Source organism: Monodelphis domestica, chromosome 3, assembly GCF_027887165.1.
Source record: "Monodelphis domestica isolate mMonDom1 chromosome 3, mMonDom1.pri, whole genome shotgun sequence".
Taxonomy (NCBI): Eukaryota; Metazoa; Chordata; class Mammalia; order Didelphimorphia; family Didelphidae; genus Monodelphis; species Monodelphis domestica.
In genome coordinates this window covers 456,330,074-456,354,698 of record NC_077229.1, presented here as the reverse complement: position 1 = coordinate 456,354,698, position 24,625 = coordinate 456,330,074, and the positions used below count along the sequence as shown (strand labels likewise).

Here is a 24,625-nt window from a genome sequence, read left to right as displayed (position 1 = left end):
GCTCCTGGATTTATAATCTTAAAAAATTTTTAATGCAATTTTTCTATGATCCTGATAAACTTATTTGGGAAGGTAGACAACTTTGTGGCAAGTTAATTTCTCACTAGGGCAAAGAGGTGGCGCAGTGAATTGAGTATGGGGCCTAAAGTCAAATTGACTCATCTTCTTGAGTTCAAATCTGGCCTCAAACACTTACTAGTTCTGGGACCTTGGACAAACCATTTAATTCTGTTTGCCCCAGTTGCCTCATCTGTAAAGTGATCTGGAGAAGGAAATAGTAAAACGCTCTAGTATATTTGTTAAGAAAACTCCAAATGGGGTCATGGTTGAAAATTACTGAACAACAACAAAATTTGTAGCTTTCCAAAAATAGCATATTGTTAAACTTTTGTGAATAAAATATAAGTAAACCCGAAATTTTTGTTTTATGAATGAACGTACATATTCCTTTCTTTTATAATTAGAATGAACTACAATAAATCTTATATTTGGAGAGGTGGTGGAAGAGAGTTTAGAAAGAAATACCTTAGTTAAATAAGGGAATTCTCTGTATTGGTTTCCTTTTTTTTTTGGTCTGAGACTTTTTTCTTCTTTATTTATAAAGGCAGATACTAATACTTATACTTATTTACCTCACAGGGATTATTGAAAAGAAGCTCAGATGAAATATTTTGTGCCTGTGTATATAGTCAGGGAGTTCTAGGAAATGAGAATTCCTTCATTCAGCTTACCTAATCACAGAGGTTTTAAATAGCATGTAAACTGAATTTTGGTACATACAAAAAATATCCAAATCTCATTATTGGTTCTAGTTCAGAGAATTGAAGCCTTATATGTGTGATAATCCTTAGAATCTGGCCCTCCCAGAGCCCCAGGTTGATTCTAAGTAGCCCAAGTTTGGTTGCAGAACAAAGGGATCAGAAGGCTTTTGCATAGGCAAGGCTAATTAGACCTCAGCTACCTTTGAATATAGAAATGATGAGGCTAGACTTAGCATTTGTATACTTGGTTGGACTAGTTCTTCTTCTTTCAAGGGAGGACATAGGGATATGTAGATAGAAATAACTAGAATGGCTGAATCTGTAAATGCAGCCCCATTATTCTGTAGCTTGATGTAGGTGGCAGAGCATTGAAGGTGAATGAAAGAAGGCAATAATTCTTTCACCTTTCTCATAGATATCTTCTATCATTTTTATCATTAATAAAGAGCTTTTCTCTAGTTTTAGGTGTTTTCTCCCTATTGTTTTACGATTCATTTAGCTGACTCCAGCAGTAAAATGAATTAATATTTTTAAGTTGTAACTGAAAATATGGTTCGGAAGGAATTAGAAATGGCCAAGATTGCCTTCTTGTCAGCATCAACATAATTACTTCATTAAATAGAAATTAAAATTATGAAAATGTATTTGCATGGAATACATTTTTATTTGTAATGATGAATCATTTTTAATGTTCTATTGCTTTTCTTTGAAGAAATTGAAGTACTTTACATATGTGATCTAATCAGTTTTCACATCTGTGAGAGTAAGAAGAGGTAGATATCTCTGGACTTATTCTGTAGAACATTTTGAGAATAGAAAAATTGAGGCTTGCTGGAGTTGATACAGTGAGTAATTTGTAGATTTCATGTTTCCTCACTCCCAATTCCAGAATTTAAGACATTTTTAGGAATCAACACATTAAAAGTTGAATTTGTTTAGAGTTAGAAGAATGTTATGAAAAATATTTGGATTAAATAACATTACTGTACCTATGATAAGGGTAAAAATATTTTTGAAGTTCTGTTAAAATATTAGAAGTTTCAGTTTTAAGAGGAACAAAAGAAAAAATTAGATGGGCTAATATAGTTGTTTACTAAGATGTTTACATATTTTCTTAATGAAGTTATAATTTTACATTATCTGACAATAGGAGAGAATATGAATAACCAGGAATATAAGGTTTATAGATAATCAATAAACCCTATTTTAGCTGATATTTTCAGGATATTAGCTTTGAAGTCTCAATATAGAAACAATCAAAAGGAAAATTGTGAAAGAGAAGGGGTTAGAAAGATATCCTTCTATCTGTTGTCTGTTTTTGATGACAAGATGAGATGGTAGATGGGGAGCCTTTTGGAGTAGAAGAGGTGGGGTGAGGGAACTGAGGTAAATTTTTATTATTGGAAGGGCCTTCTCATGCAGAAACTCCCTCTAATAATGCTGCATTGGTGAGGCATTGAAAGGCTAGAAAATTAACTAATAGACAAGCATTTAGTAAATGACTATTGGTACTAGGCATTGTGCTGTTTATTGGAGATACAGTATTCAAACAAACAAATGAACCATGAGGTGTTCTTTGAGCAGAATTTTGAAGCAAACAAAATGTACACTTATAAGTATATGTAAAATATATGCATAATAAATATGAGGTAACTTTTTAATGTAGCCACTAGTGGTTAGTGTTTGAGCTAGCCTTTGAAAGAAGGAAACTCAGATTTTAGGAATATTACCCTGGCAGTGTGTGGAAGATGACATGGAGACTGATAGTCCTGGAAGAAGTGATGAAGGCCAGAACTAGGAAAAAAAAGGGAAACTGCTCATGAAAAATATTGTCGAGATAGATTTAGGAAAGATTTGCTAGCATATTGCAAGAAGTTTCTGAGTATTCGTGTATATGTATAAATCTATGTTACAAACACAAACCTATATTACAAACCTAGCTATATTCATTTGTTATACATATAAAAATGTGCACATATTTTAGAGGCAGCATTTTCAAATACCTAGGTCTTTTGGACCACAAGCCTAGCCTTCTATGTACTGTACCATATTGCTTTTTCATGAGTCATAGGATGAAGATGTTTCAAAGTTGCTGGACCCATTGAAGTTAAGAAGCAGCCATATATAGTGGAAAGAGCACCATTCCTTGAAAGTCAGAAAAATTGGCTTTGGGTGGCAGCCACTAGTGTTTGATGTCAAGACAATCAGCCTCAGACTCAACTGGATCATTTAATAGTTTCATTACTTACCGCCAGTATTATAAAGAATGTTCTTTGTGAACCTTAAAGCAATATAGGAGTTATTAATTCCTGGTGTCAGTAACATAATGTGACCTTTACCCTGAGACATAGATGAAAATACAAATCAGAGAAGCACTTTCCTATGCTAAATATTCATTTTAGCTTCACAGGGCATGGACTGGGACTGATACTTTAAAAATAAAAAAAGCTCCCAAACACTTAACATTTAATTTCTTGTTTATACTTTTTGTTGTTTAAATAGGAAATTGTAGAAGAGTCTATTATAATGCAGTGAAGAGGCATAGTGGATAGAGAATTAACTTGGAGTCAGGAAGACTGAATTAAAATTCTGCCTCAGATAAATATTACTTTCTGTGACTGGACAAGTCATTCAGACACTCTCAGCCTCAGTTTCTTTATCTGAAAATGTAGGTCATCATAGCACCCATAATATTTGTATAGCACTTTGCAAAGCTTTAAGTTCTGAAGAAATGTTATCTGCTATTAGCTATTATTATAATAAAAAGTTATTCTAATATAATAATAAAAAATTATAATAAAATTAAAAAATATTCCCTTTGCTTCTAGAAGAAAAGACCATCTAGGTAATGCTGTTGTATAGGTTTTTTTTTTAAACCTTTACCTTCTGCCCTAGAATCAATATTAAACATTAGTTCTAAGACAGAACAGTAAGAGCTAGGCAATTGGGGTTAAGTGACTAGCCGAGGATCACACAGCTAGGCAGTGTTTGAATTAAAATTTGAACCCAGGATTTCCTGTCTCCAGACCTGACTTTTTATCCAGTGATCCAAGTCCTCATTCCTGCCTAGAGTTTTGAAAAGTGTCAGGTCACATCTGCAGTCCCCAGTGTCCCAAGATAAAACCTCTTCAGCTGTGAGGTACTGGAGAAGACAAATGGACATTCAAGATGCTAGCTAGAGCAGTGTGAAGATCAGCTACACTGGTAGAAGGCCTCCCTTTATGACAAGGAGATGGATTATCAGGAATGAGAAAAGCTTTTCTTTCTGCTGCTTGTGCGACACCTCATTTAGAAGCAGAGTATTCCAGACAGAAATGCCATCAGTCTTTAATAATAAAAAATTCATTTGGCAGGAAAAGTAGTACAACTATACCGAATTGTTACAATGTATTGTTTACTATAAACCTGGTTCAATATTGGTAAATACAGAGTAGCAGAAACTGAACTGTTGTGTGTTATCTGGGCATCAGTCCAAGATATCATTAAAAATACTGCCACAGACTAATTTGGATTTTTTAAAATAATATTCTGTTAACAGCTCAACTGAAATAAAAATCACATGGAGCAGTTTAAAAATTAAGAGTTCACGTGATAATGGGATCTGTATGTTTATAGACAGTATGCTCAATATTCTTTGCATGTATTATATATTAAGCATATATCATGCATATATATACATATAAATTTTATATAGATTTAATTTTAAGCTAAAATTCCTGAATACTTTAGTAAAGTTTGCTCTCCCTAGCTTTTTATACCATTTTCAGTATGTTGTTAGGTGCCTCATAAAATTAAAGAATTTATGTTAATGTTATATCTAGAGAATGATGGAAAGTTTCTTTTTTTTTTTAAACCCTCACCTTCCTTAGGAGAAGAGTGGTAAGAGCTGGGCAGTGGGGGTCAAGTGACTTGACCAGGGTCACACAGGTGTCTGAGGCAAGATTTGAACCCAAGACCTCCTGTCTCTAGGCCTGGCTCTCAGTCCACTGAGCTACCCAAGTGCCCTTGTCTTTGCCTTTTTAAAATATGTTATTTTAATTGTAAGAAGTTTCTGAGTATTCATGTATGTGAATGAATCTATATTACACAAATGAATGTATTCAAAGATATATTCATTTGTGTATTTATGTGTGTACTCAGAAACATGAGTACACAGGTGATTTTATCTGTAGAGAAGTTGTACCCTTTAGAAGGAACCTTCTATTGATGGTTGGTACTTACTCTGCAGCTTACATGTTTATAGAGTTTCCCGGGGCGCTCAGAGATTAAGTGATGGGTTTGGGGCTCATCTAGCTAGAGCATATCAGAAGTTAAATTTCAATCCCCTTCTTAGCTCCAAAGCCAGTTTACTCAAAGCTGCTTCTTGTGTGTGTAGACATGCACACATACACACATGAGAATATATAGAAAGATGTATTTGATATGTATTTTACACATATATACATGTATGCATGTGTATATACATATGTCTTTGAACACACAGAAGTATATCTAGAAGTATGGAAATATAAGTGTTCATAGAAAGCATGCAAAAGGATGATTCTCTTGTATTTAGGAATGAACTTCCTTTTAAATGAAAAAAGAATGTCATTTTGGGTTCAAATTTTAACATTTCTCATTTATTAATATCTTTTCATTTTCTAGGTTAGCACTCTATGTATATGAATATCTGCTCCATGTAGGAGCTCAGAAATCTGCTCAGACATTTTTATCAGAGGTATGTTTTGTTTCTTTTTTGGCTTATAATTTTAGTAGATTTCATAAATAAATGAATGCCTGTTTTGAAATGAGCAATTTTATGTAATTTATTTGTGTATGTGTGCTTGCATGATATATACTAAAATCTGTTATTAGTGTATATTTACTTTGTGGATCATTTGTGTAAGCATTTTTGAAAGATCCTAGGCTACTTACTCAAACTGCTTTTAGAGTACATTTCCCCCTTTGCAGTGGTGTTTCTTTAGGCAATGCAAAGCAGTATTAATATTATCTTAAACAAAAAAATAACCTAGGAGGCAAATCTACTGCTTTTAAATCATCTTCTGTACACTCAAACCACAAATTATTTGGGAATTAATTATTATTTAAAATATTTGTTCTGTCCATTAATATAGATATGATAAAGAATTGATTCCTTTCTCATGTTTCAATTAGGAAATATTTTAGTTATTAGCTTTGTATTTGGTTAGCTCTTAATTTGAGCTTTTCACAATTGTTCTATTCTCCATAGTTCTCTTATTGATTTTGATGTTTTGAACTTAGCAGTTGTCAATAAACATGAATAATCTAATGTTAAAAGAACAGAAAAGAGAATCATATGACACCATGAATTTCTGTTGTGTTCACTTCTTTTCAGTTCTATTATTTCTTTTTAGTTTTAAAAAAGGTATATTAAATTTAACATGATAATAACAAAGCAATCCTTATTATGTTCCCTCCTGAACTTCTTTCTACTCTTTATTTGAATCAGTTTTACTGACCACTAATTTTCTAACGCCAGTAGCAGCCCTCCCAATAACTATAGTTAGACAAGCAAAACAAATACATATATTGTTTATGTATGAAACTGTTTGTCTTCTCCTACACCACTGAAGATATACCACCATGCTGCCCAGAGATGGGAGTTATGTTTCATCATGTCTTTTAGAGACGTAATTGATCAGAATTCTTAAGTCTTTCTAAGCTGTTTTTCTCTACTCAGTTGTTCTTCTCCTTTCACTCTGCTGTAGTTCCTCATACTAGGCTTCTCAGATTTCTTTGAATCTTATTCTTCTGCTATTTCTTGAAGAGTAATAATATTATCACATTATATTCCTGTCATTTTGTTTAGCCATTCCCCCCAGTTAATGGGTACTCACTTCATTTGCAGTTTTTTCCTACATCAAAAAGTTCTGTTTGAAATTCTTGTTGTACATATGAGTCCTTTTCCTTTGTCTCTGATTTCTTTGAGGGGTTGTCTAGTAGGTAACTGGACAACTGGGTAACTAGTGATAACTGGGTCAAAAGGTATGGGCAACCCAGAACTGGTCTCATTTCTAGCTTTTTGCCTAGATTCCTACATCATCTACTGTTACAAAATGCCCACTATAAGCCAAGTGTGGGATTTCTTCCAAAATACAGAAGAAACTTACTTTTTTAGGCTTTTGTGAACACAAACATTCTGCATTATCATCTATCTACTTGACAATTCCTCTATCTTATTTAAAAAATGCCTATCACATGTACAACTTCCCAATCTTCATAGATAATTTCGGTTTATAACAGCAAATTACATATCTTCATCAGCATCCCTACTGGTTTGCATTTTATTTACTTCACAACCTTGAAGAATCCCACCAGTTTCTGGCAATTTAATGGCACTTAAGTTTTTCAATCTATTCCCTAACTTCTTCCTTAAAGATTTCAGTCTTAGTTAAGGCCACCCTCTGAGTTCCTGTTAATTTTTTTAAGAGCCCTTGGGATAGGAATATCCCCATCTCTGTAGTAATGACTGATGGAAAGAATTTGTTCAATTTCTCTGTAATCTACAGTAATGATCCTCTTTAATTGCCCTCTACCTCTTGGTGGTCTCAAGGATCTGTGGGCATATTCTCATTCTTATAATGTACTTGACTAATTTTTAATTATTTAATCTTTAAAATGGAGGCAAAAATTGAGTCTTTCTACATTTGGCTTTTCAGTAATATTTTACCATTTGCCATTGACATAGGGTAAAATTTTAGTGTGCTCATAGTTCCTGGATAGAATAATTTTTAAGAAATGTTAATCTAGATTTGAAATGTCTGAAATTTAAATCCCCATTTTGTGTGGATCAAAAAAAAAAAGGAGTTCAAACATTGTCCTTCATATAAAACTATTATGAGAAAGAAACAAGTAGCAAGTAAAATGAATACATTGTTATTAGACCTCAAAAAAAGTAACTTTCATTCAAATATTTTCAAAACTATGCTGAAATCAGGCAAAAAGTATCTAAAATGTCCACAACCAAAGTAGGTCAGTAGCAAAAAACAGGTTCCATGCTTCTCCATGTAGCATTTTGCAGGGGCAAAGAACTAGAAGCAAAGTCTTTCAACTGAAGAATGGCTAAGCTAGGGAATGAGAATGTGAGAAACCTTAAATATGATGAAATGGAGAAGATTGGGCAGGCATACAAGAACTGATGCAAAGTAAAGTAAGTGAAAACCTGAAAAAAATCTACACAATAATTACAGCAATAGAAATGGGAAGAACAACAGCAAAACAAATGAAACTGAAAAGTACTGTGAAATAGTAAATTTGACTTCATAGGGGGATAGGAGACTATCACCCTTCACTTCTTCATAGAAGTGGATAACTATGGGTTTGGGTATTCCATACGCATATATATATATAAATATACATATGTATATATATGTATTTTCTATTCCATACCCAAATATGTATTTTTGCTACATATAAAAGCAAATTTTTTTCAATATGCTGATTGATTTTTTTTTGTTTTGGTGACCGTTTCCCCTTCTTTTTCTACTCTTTAAAATATTTATTATTATTTATTATTAGGCATGACTCTAGGGTGTAGAGGAAGAAAATATTAGCTGATCTAAAACAAAGGATATAAATAAAATTTTATTTTAAAAAAGCAATTTTCAGGGTATAATCATAGTCATAAATTTAGAGCTAAAATAAACTTGTGTAATAGTTATAAATCTATATGGATTTTGCGCATTCTTAGAGCTTTTATGTCTAGTTTACAATGCAATCCACAAATACTTTATTAAGCATTTACTATGTTTCCAGCACCATGCTAAATGCTGGGGTGCTGCTGTGGATGATAACTAGGTATATTAAGACTATATATACAAAGTGGATAAAAGGCAACTTTATAGGAAAAGTACTTGCAGCTTGCTAATCAACCATGTAACATATAGATTGCTGTGCATGAAGTGAGGAAGACTCCTCTTGCAGAGTTCAAATCTGGAATCAGATACTTACTAGCTATCTGACCTTGGGTAAAGTCACTTAACCCTGTTTTTGCAATTTTCTCTTTTGAAAAATGAGCTGGATTAGGAAATGACAAAACACTCTAAGATCTTTGCCAAGAAAACCTGAAATGGGTTCACAAAGAACCAGATGTGACTGAAACCACTGCACAATAACAAAGGCATATATATGACAATTGAAAGAATTCAGTTAAACATATCCCATTTCTTTTTTGAACCCAGAAACTGTTATATGTTATCAATGATTTTCTTCTTAAAATACCACCTACATCATGATTTAGAACCCTCTTCTTCCTTTGTATCAGGGAACTTTCATACCCTAGCAGAAATAGAGGTAATGTTTCCCTAATTCCATGTAACTTTTTTTCACCTAAATATGACTAGTTAAGAGGGAAATAAATCAGTTACTTTTGGAAGATATGACCAACTGACAAGTTGCTTCTTGAAATCTAATCAGCAACTTCTAGAATAAGTAAGGCTGTTGCCTAACAACTATTATTAACAATATAATTTTTCTCTGTGTGGATATTAGAAAGAATTTGGACCTATGGATTTTGTGAGTGGAAAAAGCTGTCATTGTGAAAATTCCTTCCACTGATGCAAATTGGTAACTCTTAGAGGGTTACTTTTGGGGAACTGAAAAGCTAGATTTGTCCATGGTCACACACATATGAGGTGCTCTAAACCAGGACTTAAACCCATGTTTTCTTAACTCTTAACTTTTTACCTCTCCATTATGCCATATTTTACTTCTCTGGATTATTCTAGAAACTGAGGCTCATATAGTTTTTAGGAATGCCAGTGGTCACAGAGTTCCAGGTATGGGATTCAAAACCTGATCTTATCTGATTTTAAGCACAGTGCTCATTCCAGCAACCCACAGCTTAATTTCTCTGAGCCTCAAATTTTTCATCAGTTAAATGGGAATATTAATTTCTGTCCTACTTACTTCAGAGGCAGCTTTGATGTAATGGATAGAGAGTTGGCTTTGTAGCTCATAAGACTTGGGTTCACTCTGAGACACATGCTGACTTTGCAGTCTTGGGCAAGTCTCATAACTTTTCTGTAGAAGGTAACTCTTTAAGACTGAGTTACAGAGGAGGTACTAGGCTTGCACTGGGGAAGGAAGGTGAGATATCCATATGTTATGACACCACAGATTCATTTCCCATTCCTGTTACTTATATGACTTACTTCATAGAACTGTTATGAATGAAATGAAATGAAATAAAATAATTTTTAAAAATACTGTGTAAACTTTATACTAGTATATAAATGTTAGCTACCATTCCATCTCTATTACTATTTTTTTCTGTGGGTGGCACATCAAGCTATGTTATATAACAATACACACTAACTTAATTGTCTAAATCAAATAAGACAAATAACATCCCTGCAGCTCACTTTTATTTGAGAACTTCAGCTAATCAGTATGACTTCTCAAGGGAACTTTTAGAGTTAGCATACAGATACTAGGCCAAATCAAGTTGAATGCACTAACATGATAAATCTCATTATAACATCCCATGACCATGCAGTCAAGGTTTTTAGTTAAAACCCTTGTGTAATCATGCTAAGATTAGGGTAAACTCATATCTAAAACCAAATTATGAATAATAAAACAAGGAGAATGATTGACATCAATCATCAGTGTGGTGTCCAGGAACATAAGAAATTAACTTGCCAAATTTACAAATACTATAATTTTACCATATGATTGTATCCTGCTTTATGGTAGTAATATGACATTGCTAGAATAAGTTTTTTGAGATCCTGAATTCTGTGAAAAGAAATGACCATTGCTTTTATTATCATCTTTGCACTAAAATTTAAATTTCAGGGTTTTTTTTTTCAGTTTACAAGAGTCAACAAACACTTAAATATATATAAATGCTGAATAAAGAAAAATTTGAAAATGACAAAAAGTCTTCACATTATGAATCTTAAAGAGAGAAGTTATGCTTTATTATGTATATGAAGAAAAATTATATTTAAGATCTGGGGAAAAATTTCATTTCTCGTATCTGTTTTAGATAAGATGGGAAAAAAACATCACATTGGGGGAACCTCCAGGCTTCTTGCATTCTTGGTGGTGGTAAGTATTATCTTTTTATTCCAATTAAGCTAGATTTATATTGGATTCCAGTGGCCAGAATATATGCCAGAAGTATGTAAAGACACAATCAAATTTTATTATCATGTGATTTTGACACTTTTGTTTTTTTTTCAAAAAGCACTCTCATTTTCTATTTTTAATTTGATATTTTATTTCCCCCCAATTATATGTAAAAACAGTTTTTAATATTTGAAAAAAATTGAGTCTTGAATTCTCTCCCTCTCTTCTCACTGACCCTCTTCATGCAAGACAATAAGCAATCTGATATAGATTTTAAATGTCCAATCATGTAAAACATTTTATTATATTAATCCTTTTTTAGAAGGAAACTTGAAAAAAAATTAAGAAAGAAAATAAAGAAGTGTGCTTTGGTCTGGTTTCAGACTCTATTTTCCCCTTTGGAAACAGCATTTTTCAGCATGAGTTCTTGGAGATTGTTTTCGATTATTGTATTGCTGAGAAGCTAAGTTATTCACAGTTGTTCATCATATGATATTGCTATTACTGTGTGCATTGTTCACCTGGCTCTGCTTAGTTCACTCTGCATCAGCTCATGTAAATCCAGGATTTAAAAAAAATTCTCATGCTTGTCATTTCTTTTTTTTTCCATTTGAATAAGTTTAGTCAATTTAGAACATTATTCCTTGCTTACAATAATCACATTATTTCCTTCCCTCCCCTCCACCCACTCTTCCCACAGCCAACACGCAATTTCATTGGGTATTACTTGTGTCCTTGATCAGAACCCATTTCCATGTTGTTTTTACACTAGGATATTTATTTAGAGTCTACATCCCCAACCATATCCCTTTGACCCATATATTCAAGTAGTTGTTTTTCTTTAGTGATTTTACTCCCGCAGTGTTTCCTCTGGATGTGGATAGTGGTTTTTCTCATAGGTTCCTCCGAGTTGTTCAGGGTCATTGCACTGCCACTAATGGAAGTCCATTACATTTGATTGTACCACAGTGTATCAGTCTCTGTGTACAATGTTTTCCTGGTTCTTCTCCTCTCGCTCTGCATCACTTCCTGGAGGTTGTTCTAGTCCCCATGGAATTCCTCCACTTTATTATTCCTTTGAGCACAATAGTATTCCATCGCCAAAAGATACCACAATTTGTTCAGCCATTCCCCAATTGAAGGGCATCCCCTCATTTTACAATTTGTTGCCACCACAAAGAGAGTAGCTATGAATATTTTTGTACATGCTTTTTTCCTTATTTTCTCTTTGGGGTACAAACCCAGCAATGCTATGGCTGGACATGCTTGTCATTTCTTATAACTTAGTCATTCCCCAATTGATGGTTATCCCCTAACTTCCAAATTCTTTGCTGCCACAAAAAGAGCTGCTTTAAATTTTTTTGGGTATATATATATATATATATATATGTATATATATATATATATATATATATACCCGTTTCCTTTTTTTATTTTTTTTATATCTTTGGAATACAAACCTCATAATGATATTGCTGCATCAAAGGTTATGCACAATTTTATAGCCCTTTAAGTATAGATCAAAATTGCTCTCCAGAATGGTTGATTCAGTTCACGACTCTCCCAACAGTTCATTAGTATTTCAATTTTTCCACACCCTCTCTAACTTTTGTCACTGTCCTTTTCTGTCATAATAGTCAATCTGGTAGCTGTTAGGTGATACCTCAGAGTTATTTTAATGTTCATTTCTCCAATTAGTACTGATTTAAAGCATTTTTCCCTCATGACTATTGATAGCATTAATTACTTTGAGAACTGCTTTTTCATATCCTTTGACAATTTATCAATTGAAGGATGACTTGTTTGACTTATTTCTCCATGTAGTTGAGAAATGAGGCTTTTATTAGAGACTTGTAAAATTTTTTTCACTATTATGATTGCTATGTATTATCCTCCATCCTACTTTCTCTGTTTATTCTTCTCATTCCTTTCATTCTGTCTATCCTCAAAATTGTTTTGCTTCTGATCACTGTCTCCTTCAATCTGCACTCTTTACTATTAGTACCTCTCCTTCTCTTATCTCCTTTTTCTCCTACTTTCCTGTAGGGTAAGACAGATTTATATACCCAACTGAATGTGTATAATCTTTCCTCTTTGAGCCAATTCATGAGAGTAAGGTTCAAGCAGTCTCCTTCCCACCTCCCGCATCTTCCCGTCCACTATAAAAGACCTTTCATGCCTCTTTTACGTGAAATTGTTTACTCCATTCTGTTTCTCCCTTCCTCTTTCTCCCGTGAATTCTTCTTACTTCCTAACTTTATTTTTTTATATTGTCCCATCATATTCAACTCACACTCTTGCGTTCCGTCCTTGCATATTTCTTTTAACTACTCTGATAATGACAAAGTTCATAGGAGTTACAAGTATCATCCTTCCATGTAGGGACATAAATAGTTAATTTTATTAAATCTCTTTTGATTTCTCTTTTCTGTTTATCTTTTTATGCTTCTCTTGAGTCTTGTATTTAAAAGTTTTATTTTCTGCTTAGCTCTGGTCTCTTTATCGGGAATGCTTAAAAGTGCTCTATTTCATTGAATGATCATTTTCCCCCTGAAGGATTATACTGAATTTTTCTGGGTAGGTGATTCTTTTTGTAGTCCTTGTGCCTTTTGCAATCTGGAATATCATATTCCAGGCCAACTCATCCTTTCTTATAGAAGTTGCTAAATCTTGTGTTATAATACTGACTGTGGCTCCATGATATTTGAATTGTTTCTTTTTGACTGCTTGCAATATTTTTTCCTTGACCTGGGAATTCTGAAATTTGGCTTTTAATATTCTTGGTAATTTTCATTTGGGGATTTCCTTCAGAAAGTTATTGGTGAATTCTTTTAATTTCTATTTTGCCTCTGGTTCTAGAATATCAGGATAATTTTCTTTGATAATATCTTGAAAGATAATGTCTAGGTTTGTTTTTTACTTTCAGGTAGTCTAATAATCCTTATATTACCTATTATAAAATTAAAATATGATAATTTCAAATATTATATTTTAGAAGATATATTAATGATCATTAGATGTAAACAAATAAAAAGGTAACAAAAGAAAAAAAAACATATTCCTATGGCTTTTGAAAATCCTGCTTACCACCACCATGGTCGCTGACAGGAAGCCAAAGAGGCCCGGAACCAGCAATCCCACTGCCTGATATTCCCTGTCTATAGGAAGTACATAAGGACCGGAAGTCAATGGGCTCCAGGGAAATGTAGTTTTTAGGGTAACAGATTTCCAATTATACATTCCTTCCCAAGATCCGTGGAAGACTGGTCTCTCCAATGGCTATGTATATGTATGGTTATGTAAACATAACCAACTTTTAAATTACAATAATTTGGGGATAAAAAAGAAAAAGAACAAAACCAATGATTGTTAGGTGCATTGACAATAAGCCATATAAGTTAGGGGGCAGTCCCTTTTGGCATAAGAGTATTCATATAAAACAAATGCATTCAACTCCACACAGTTCAAATCACCCCATTCCAAAGTTCACTCAGGATCTTCTGGTGCAGTATGTGGTCTTTGCAGACATCTTCATAGCACCTTCTCCAAATAGTTCACTTTCTGGATTTGGAGAGGTAGCATGTTTCTAATCCTAAAATTACTCTCAAGAGAATTTAAACTTTGCATTTTAGAATAATAATACATTCCCCCTTGAGGGAGGATTTTGACAAACACAAGGATTACTTAGGGATGCATGGCTGAGTTATGAGGTATATGAATCAATTGGTAAGAGAAATCAAAAACAAAAAAAATCCAAATAAAAGAGAAAAAAAATAACTTCTGAATTAAATATAAAGTATCAAAGTCTTATGTGTAAAAATTCTAGGTAAGGGAAAAATAAACCTATAACAGGCCCTTGAATCAGGGCCCAATTAAAATATTTTGTAAAATTATGCACTTAGCCAATCAGTAGGCAGGCCTACAGAAAGTTTGCCACACTATGAAAGATAGAAAAGGGACTAGGTTTATGGGAGCCAGGTAGGAGCCAAATTGAGATACTTGGTAGAATATGGGACAAGAGAGACCTGCCTTTGTTTGACATATGTAAAAACGGCTGCAACCTTGAACCCCAAACAAATTCAAGTCCTCTTGTCTTGGCTCAAAATTACATCAATCCCACTGGGGTTGTTCTCTGACTTTGTGCTCGATAAGCACTATGCAAGTAGCTTTGTGCTTCTTTAGCACTGCACAGTGACTCTTTTTGTATTCCCTTCTTCTGGAATTAGACAGAATCATTAAATAAAGTCCCATAATTTTTAAACAGTCAATGGCATCATTTTTATAGTCTAAAACTTTTGGGGTATGCATTGACATTAGGGCAAATGTATTTAAAATTTAATGCAAAATCAAAGAAGTTAAAGAAAATCTCAATACTGGTGACATGTGCTTCAAATACAAAAAGGATAGAAAAAATAAACTGACATACTATATTGCACACGCAAGCAAAAACAATAATAAAAAAGTTTTAAAAATAAAAAATATATATCTTACAAACATTGATACACTGTGTCAGCTAAGAAAAGGTAGAATATAAAGGTTTTTTACCAAACATTGAGCTCTATTTCCTTTTTAACTTGACCATGATCTATGGTGTGAGTGCAAATAATTTTTTAACAAAGTAACAGTTTTTTAAAAATAAAGAACAGTAGTACAACAGGTAATGCACATTCAAGAAATATCAAAATCCACAGTTATAATGTCCCATTTAATGACAACACTAAACAAAAGCATTATCATTAGGATTCACATGAGTCTGCTATATAACATTAAAAAAAAACCTTAGAAGCTAATGGATACTTGTCACAAGTTTTTCATGTGTAGCAATCTTTCAACCTTGGCTGATATTATATATATTATATATATATATTTTTTTAATCGATTATTGCCATCATTACAAAATGTGACAGAAGGGTCTAGTGAAATCACAAACCCCTTTACTATTGATGTTGAGTCTAAAAACGTCACCAAGAATCTAGATCATTCTGGTGTAAGGGTAGAGTAAACTGAAGAGTTACAAATGGGAGATACTCCCTCTTGGGAGCCATCCAGGGCTACTACACCCTAGGAACCACTTCCTAGCTCCTTTGGTATGAAACTGTTATGTCTCATGCATTTACATTTTTACAAATGTGGAGGGGGGGATTATAATAGTGCTATCACATTTCACTTCAGCTACTAAATGGACCCTTTACCTCTTGTTACAAATAACTCAGAGGTAGGCAAATTATTAGTCAGAGCTACTGAGAAAAAAAATCTAAAAATCATGTCTGAAGACCCCTTAAAATCAGTTTGAGATATTTAGCTCATTAAATTCTCCACAGGTTGTTAACCAGGTTGACAAAGTCCATCCATCATCATCTATGTGACAATTAACAAAGGCAAAATGGAAAAAGCAGGCTGTTTTTATGCATGGAATTCTTGACAAGGGTTTGGGCAAGATGTTCATGAACTTATACAATGATATTTTATTCAGTAGTCATAGGGGAAAGGTAACAGAATATATCTAAAAGCTAAAACCCAGTAGATTAAAATGATTCAGTGTAACAGAATAGTATTGATCATATTAATATGTGAACTTAAAACAACAAAATTAAATCTTAAACAAAACAATCAACAAAATAGAATGAGATACAGAGACTTTTATATAACAATGGAGTCTAAAAGGGCTTAAAAATTTCACCTCCAGACTCTTTTATGTTCCTTCCCTATACATTTATTCTTTTTGTCACAATGAGGGAGAATTCTTCACTGAACATTGTGTGGAGGAATCCCAAACTGGATGTATCTTAGAGACCAGAGAGGCCCAAATGGCAAGGAGTTGTAGGGAGATAAATTTTTCCTCTGAATCACAGGCAAGATAATCACAAGGACCAGTGCACCCAGGAATGGTAGGAAGAAAAATCATCCTAAAACTGGGAGGTGTTTTAGGCAGGTAATATTTCTTTCAAAACTCTTTCATAGAGTGAGCCATGTTTGCAATTTTACTTCTTGTTTGGAAGCATAAACTTCCTTCCCCTTCCCCCTTGTTAAAAACACTAAGGAGCAGCTTGCTTCCCCTGCCACGGGAACAGGTAGTTAGGGGGCTTATTATTGCCTAAGGAAAACACACCCTGGTTTTTATCAGATGCCAGGAGAGTAGCTCCAAGGACTCCCTGTTTGTGAGTTCTGAAGACACAGGGGCAGCTACCAGCAACACTAAAAGGAACAGCAACATCAGCAGGAGGAGGAACAAGCAGGATCTACAGTAGCAATGCCAGAGGCTGCAGGGAGGAATGCTGGTTCAAGCAGGTGGGTGTGAGAAACAGCTTATCTCTTCTCCACCAAGAGTCCCTGGCTAAGTCCCTCAAACTAAAGTAGGCAGGCCAGCCAGCTGGGCAACCCTGGCAAAAAATGGGAAAGAATAAAAACCAGCAGGAGCAGGGCAACAGCTCTGAAGAGAGTTTGGAATTCTTTTGGAGTTTGCCAAAGAGGCCTGGGATCAGCAATCACACTGCCTGATATCCCTTGTCTATAGGAAGTATATAACGACAGGAAGTCAGAAGGCTCCCAGGAAACGTAGTTTTTAGGGGGACAGATTTCCAATTATATACTCTCTCTCCTGTATTCATTTTTCAGGTCAGTGTTTTAGAATAATATTTTCCTTCTCAGTTACATGAAGAAAATAATTTTTAACCTATTTTTAGTTTAGGGCAAATTTTAGTTTAGTTTAGGGCAAATTCTTCCCTTTCACTCTCCCCTCCTTAAGACAACAAGCATCTAATATAGATTTTACATGTGTAATACTATAAAATATCTTTCCATATTAGTTATTTTGTGGAACAGAATTCAAACAAACAAAAGAAAAGTGAATAAATAAAGTGAAATATGATATTTCTCAATCTACATTCAGACTCCCATCATTTTTTTCTCTGGAGGCAGATGGCATTTTTCATCATGAGTCCCTGAGGACTGTCTTAGATCACTGTGTTTCTAAAAATAGCCAAGTCATTCCTAAATGTTCATCATATATATTGCTGTTGCTGTTTACAAAGTCCTGGCTCTGCTCACTTCATGTAGGTCTTTCCAGGTTTTTCTGATATTATCCTTTTCCTCATTTTTTTCCAGCACAGTGGTTTTCCATGACAATTTTATACCACAGCTTGTTCAACCATTCCCCAATTGATGGACAACCCCATAATTTCAAATTCTTTGCTACCCCAAAAAGAGCTGCTGTATAAGTATTTTTGTATAAAGTGGTCCTTTTACCTTTAAAAAACATCTCTTTGGAATATAGACCTAGTAGTGGTATTGCAGGATTAAAGGGTTACACAAAGCTCTTGGGGCATAGTTTTAAATTGCTCTCCAAAAAGATTGCTTCATTCTACCAACAGTGCATGAGTATCTCAATTTTCCTACGTCACTTTCAATATTTATAATTTTCCTTTTCTGCCAGTTGGATAGGTGTGATGGTAGTACCTTAGAATTGTTTTAATTTGCATTTCTTTAATCAAGAGAAGTTTAGAGCATTTTTTCATAAGATTATGTAGAATCTTGATTTCTTCCTCTGAAAGCTTCCTATTTATATAGTTTGACTATCAATTGTGGTATGATTTGTCATTAAATTTGACTTAGTTCTCTATATATTTGAGAAATAAGTCATTTCTTAGACACTTGTAAAAATTTCTCAACTTTCTTTTCTATGTTTTTTTTGTGTGTGTGTAAAAATTTTTTAGATAAATATAATCAAAGTTAGCTATTTTACTTCCTGTAATACTTTCTATCTCTTGTTTGGTCATAAATGCTTCCGTTAGCTATAGATTAGATAGGTATGCTCCTCCAATTTGCTAATGGTAGAGCCTTTAATCATGTTTCTATTTGGCCATATCTTCCTATAGGGTGAAATATATTGGTCTATACCCAGTCTTTGCCATACTTTTCCCAGTTTTCCTATCAGTTTTTGTCAAATAGTGATTTCTTGTCCCAAAAGTTTGTATCTTGGGGTTTATCAAACACTGAATAACTATGGTCATTGGCTACTCTGTATTGTGAAGCTAATCTATTCCACTGATTGTTTGCTCTATTACTTAGAGAAAACTGGATTGCCTTAAGGATTAAAGCTTTGTAATAGAGTTTGAGATCTGGTACTCTGGCCACATTCTTTCAAATTTTTATATTGATTCCTTTGATATTCTTGATCTTTTGTTCTAAATAAATTTTATATTTTTTTTCTAGTTCTGAAAAATGATTTTTGGGCATTTTGATTGGTATGGTGCTGAATAAGTATATTAGTTTAAGTGAAATTGCCATTTTTATTATGTTGACTTGGCCAACGCATGAGCAATTAATATTTTTCCAATTGTTTAGATATTACTTTATTTTTGTAAAAAGTATTTTGTAATTGTGTTCATATTGTTCCTAGTTTTGTCTTGGCAGGTAGGGCCTGAATAATTTATATTATCTATAGTTAATTTAAAAGGATTTTCTTTTTATCTCTTTTTTTCTGTGATTTGTTGACATAAAGAAATACTGATGTTTATGTGGGCTTATTTTATAGTCTGCAGTGCTGCTAAAGTTGTTAATTATTTCAACTAGTTTTTAGTTGAATCTTTAGAATTCTCAAATTATATCATCATGTCATCTGCAAAGAGTGATAATTTTTTTCATGGTCTATTTTAATTTCTTTAATTCCTTTATGTTCTCATAGTGTTATAATTAGCATTTCTAGTACAATATTACATACTAGTGGTGATAATGGAAATGCTTGCTTTACCTCTGATCTTATTGGGAAGGCATCTAGTTTATCTCCATCATAGATAATTCTGGTTTTTTTAGATTTATACAATTCATCATTTTAAGGAAAGTTACATTAATTTCTTTGCTCTCTAGTGTTTTTAAAAGGAATATACATATTTTGTCAAAGGCTTTTTCTGCATCTTTTAAGATAGTCATATGTTTTCTGTTGTTTTAAAAAACAACAGAATTGATATAATCAGTTATTCTAATGGCTTTCCTAATACTGAACCAGCCCTGCATTCCTGGTATAAATCCTAACTGGTTATCTTTATGATATATTGCTGTATTCTTACATGAATATTCATGAGCAAGATTGGTCTATAGCCATGATGGCAAACCCATGGCACATGTTCCATAAAGGGCATATAGAGCCCTCTCTGTGGACATATGTGCTATCGCCCACCAGATTTTGTTACTAGAATGCTAGAAGGACTTAGGGGAGCTGCTCCTTTTCCCCTATCTACTGTGCTGAGAGCATTTTTTCACTTCACCTGCTCCTCTGCCTAGCAGCCCAATGAGAGTGCTTCATATACAGCAGAGCTGGGATAGGAGTGGAGAACTCAGTCCACTCCCTTCCACTTTACTATGAATGTTCTCACTTCACCTGCCCCTCTGCCCATCATCCCAATGGGACTGTTTCTTGTCCTATTTAGGGTAAGAAGGGAATGCATGGCATAGGGTCTGGGTGGGGAATGGTATGCAGTATCTAAAAGGTTCACCATCACTATGGTTTTCTTTCTCTGTTTTTGCTCTTCCTGGTTTAAATATCAGTACCATATTTGTGTTGAAAAGGAAGTTTGTAGGATGGCTTCTTCAGATATTTTTCCAAATAGTTGTTATAATATTGGGATTAGTTCCTTAAATGTTTGGTAGAATTTATGTGTGAATCCACCTGACCTTGGGAATTTTTTCTTAGGAGTTCAATGATGGCTTGTTCAATTTCTTTTTCTGAGATGGGATCGTTTAAGTATTTTTTTCCCTCTTCTGTTAATCTAGATAATATTTTTGTAAATATTTATCCATATTACTGAGATTATCATATTTGTTGGCATATAATTAAGCAAAATAGTGCCTAATAATTTAATTTCCTTTTCATTGGTGGTATATTCACCCTTTTTATTTTTGATACTGGTAATTTGGTTTTATTTCCTTTTTTTAATCCCTTCATTTTAATTTAATGGTTTATTTATTTTTTAATAAAACCAGCTTCTAGTTTTATTTATTCAATTATTTTCTCACTTTCACTTTTATTAATCTTATCTTTGATTTTCAGGATTTCCTATTTAGTGTTTGAGCATTTTAAATTTGCTCTTTCTCTAATTTTTTAGTTGTATGCCCAATTCATTAATTTGTTGTTTCTCTCTAGTTGTTGATGTAAGCATTTAAAGATATAAAATATCTCCCTAAATATTACTTTAGCTGTCTCCCATAATTTTGATATGTTATCTCATTGATGTCATTCTTATTAATAAAATTATTGATTATCCCTATGATTTGTTCTTTGACCCCTTATTCTTTAGAATTAGATTATTGAGTTTCCAATTAATTCTTTATCCTTCTTTCCAGGGACCTTTATTGAATGTAATTTTTTTGTGTTATGACACGAAAAGGATGAATTTAATATTTCTGCTTTTTTTTTGGCATGCAATTGTAAAGTTTTCGTGCCCTAACATTAGTCAGTTTTTATGTAGGTGCTATGCACTGCTGGAAAAAAAGGGATATTCTTTTCTATTCCTATTTCACTTTCTCCAAAGGTCTATCATATCTTAACTTTTTGAAAATTCTATTCACCTTCTTAATCTCTTTTCTTATTTTTTTGGGGGGGGGGGTTAGATTTATCTAATTCTGAAAGAGTAAAGTTGAGGGTTCCCCACTAATATAATTTTACTATCTATTTCCTCCTGTAACTTATTTAAATTCTCCTTTAAAAATTTGGATGTTATACCACTTGGTGCATATACTAAGTACTTCATTGTCTGTGGTACTTTTTAGCAAGATAAAATTTATTTCCTTATCTCTTTTAACTGGTTCTTTTTTTTTTTGCTTTAGCTTTGGCTGAGATCAATTGCTACTTTTGCCAAAGCATAATAAATTCTGATCCAGCCTTTACCTTTACTCTTTGTGTGTCTGTATGATTCAAATGTGTTTCTTGTACTAGTATATTATAGGATGCTTGTTTTTTCATGTCTTCTGCCATCTGCCTCCATTGTATGGGTGAGTTCATCCCATTTAAATGTACAGTTGTGATAATTAATTGTATTTTCCTCCTTCTACATTCCCTTTGTTTACTTTTCTGACCCTTTCCTTTCAAATTGTCTGTCCTTGCAAATGTTTTACTTCTGATCACTATCTCTCCCATTTTGTCTTCCCTTCTAGAGGTCCCCCCATCCCATGTCCTAATTTTTTCCCTTTCCTTTAGGATAATAATGATTTCTATTTCTGAGTGTGTACATTACTTCTCTTTGAGCCAAATCTGATGAAACCATGGTTCAAGTGTTACTCTATCTTCCCTATGTAATAGTACTTTCAAACCTTTTTTTTTTAATGTGAGATAATTTCATTCTATCTCTCCCTTCCCTCTTCTCACACTGTACACTTTCTCCAAACTCTTTCGTTTTTTTTTTTGATATTTTCCCATTACTGATAATTCACATACACTCTATGTGTAATCATCCTAGTTACCCTAATATTGACAGAGTTTTTATAGGAGTTATTAGTATGATTTTATCATAGAAGAATATGCAGAGTTTATTATCTTAACCTTAATTAATCCTTACATTTTCTCTTTCCTATTTATCTTCTTATGCTTTTGCTGAGTCTTCTAATTGAAATATTCTATGCAGCACTGGTTTATTCATTAGGAATTCTTGAAACTTCTCAATTTTATTAAATGTTCATTTTTTCTCCTTGAAGCATTATACTGAGTTTTTCTAGGTAGATGATTCAAGGTTAATTTCTTTGCCTTCTAGAATATCATATTCCAAGCCCTGCAGACCTTTAGTTGCTGCTAAATCCTATGTAATCCTGATTGAGGCTCCATGATGGTTGAATTATTTCTTTCTGGCTGATGGAAGAATTTTTTTGCTTTGGTCCAGGAGCTCTGGAATTTGTCTACAATATTTCTTGGATTTTTCTTTATGGAATCTCTTTCAGGAGGTGATGTAATTATTTCAATTTAAATTTTATCCTCTGATTCTAGGATATCAGGGCAATTTTCCTTGAGGATTCCTTGAAGTATGATGTCCAGCTTCTTTTTATTGCTCTTGGGTTTCAGGCAGTCCAATAATTCTTAAATCATCTTTCTCTGATCTATTTTCCAATGAGAAATTTCATATTTTCTTCTATTTTATAATTCTTTTATTTTTGTTTGATTGTTCATTGAAGTCTCATGGAGTCATTTTCTATTTGTCATATTCTATTTTTAAAGGAATTATTTTCTTTAGTGAGTTTATCTATCTCCTTTCCCAGTTGGCTAGTTCTAACCTTTAAAAATTTGTTTTCTTTAGTGAATTTTTGAATCTCCTTTTCCATTTGGCCAAGTTTACTTTTTAAGGAGTTTTTTTAATTGGCAAATTTGGGGGGGTATCTTTTCATGTGTGTGTGTGTGTGTGTGTGTGTGTGTGTGTGTGTGTGTGTGTGTGTGTGTGTTTCCTTTAGCAAATTGTTGATTCTTCTCCCCCCTGTGCCCAGTAGATTTTCTGTACTACTTTCATTTTTTTTTAGCTTTTCTTCTCTTTCATTTGATTTTTAAAATTCTTTTAGATCCCTTCCATTAGATATTTTGGGGCCTGGGAACAACTTATATTTTTCTTTCATTCTTCACATATAGCTATTTTGACAATCCTGTCTTCTTCTATACTTGTATCTTCAACCTCCCCATCACTATAATAATTATCTAGTTAGGTCCTTTTTTAAAATCCATTTTTGCCAGCTTAATTTGTGTGTAGTTTTTTCTTTTTTTTATTTTACTAGTAAAGTTGAGCACTGTGTGTGTATTGAAGAGGGCTCCATATCATTTTTCTTGTACTGAGGCTTGTGGCTTTGTTTCTAGCTTGCATGTGGACTCAGGCTCTAGGTACTGGCTTACACTAGTAGGGATTCTCCTTCCTGGAAAGCCTCATTGTTGCCTTGAACTAGTGGGAAACCTAGTTGCTGGCTTATATTTAGAGCATAGGCTTACTATTAGAGAGCTCTAGGTGTTGAGCCTTGCTGTTGGCCAGGCACAAGGGATGTCACTTCGTTGTTGGCCAGCCCCAGAAGCAGGGAACTCAGTGTTGGCTGGTCGTCAGGAGTGGATCCTTACTTTTGGCTAGCTCCTGAGATGGAAGTTCAGTGTTGGCAGGCACCAGAGGGGCACCCTAACTGAATTAGCAACAAGGGTGGAGGTTTGCTGCTAGCTGATCCATTGGAATTGTAGATAGTCACTGCATTCATAGTTTTTATATCTTTTATAATTATCTATTTCTATAATGTTTTGTTTTCATAAAAATTGTTTTCTTGGTTCTGCTCTCTTCACTCTGCATCAGTTCATATAAATCTTCCCATATTTTTCTGAAATTTACCCTTTGATCATTTCTTTTTTCTCACCACTATTTTTTACTCTATCCAAACCATTCTGAAACTATTCTATTTTATTATCATCAGGTCCACATCTTTCCTTTTTCCTACTAGCATGAGATACGTTATCAGAAGTTTTGCTAAATCTAGGTAAAATAAATTTGCAAAATTAGTTGTTTAGTCAATTTTTCAGTCATGTCCCACTCTTTGTGACCTCATTTGGGATTTTCTTGGCAGAAATACCAGAGTAGTTTGCCATTTCCTTCTTCAACAGATGAGGAAAACAAGGCAAGCAATTAAGTGACTTGCTCAGTGTCACACAGCTAGTGTCTGAGACAGAGTTGAACTCAGGAAAATGAGTCTATCTACTGTGCTTCTTAGCTTTTCTCCAGAACATTTACCTCATCTACTAGTTTAGTGATCCTGTCAAATAAAGAAAT

At 33.6% G+C, this 24,625-nt stretch overlaps 1 protein-coding gene across 6 annotated transcripts in view; it reads left to right on the top strand.

The window, feature by feature from the left end:
- SSBP2 (single stranded DNA binding protein 2) overlaps positions 1-24,625 on the top strand; it is a 386,496-nt gene that overhangs the window by 114,238 nt on the left and 247,633 nt on the right. For all 6 annotated transcript variants that reach the window (XM_007487371.3, XM_001369660.5, XM_007487368.3 and 3 more), the window contains exons 2-3: positions 5,406-5,478; positions 10,774-10,835. In XM_007487371.3, the coding sequence (XP_007487433.1) occupies positions 5,406-5,478; positions 10,774-10,835 (135 nt within the window). The remainder of the gene's footprint in view (positions 1-5,405; positions 5,479-10,773; positions 10,836-24,625) is intronic.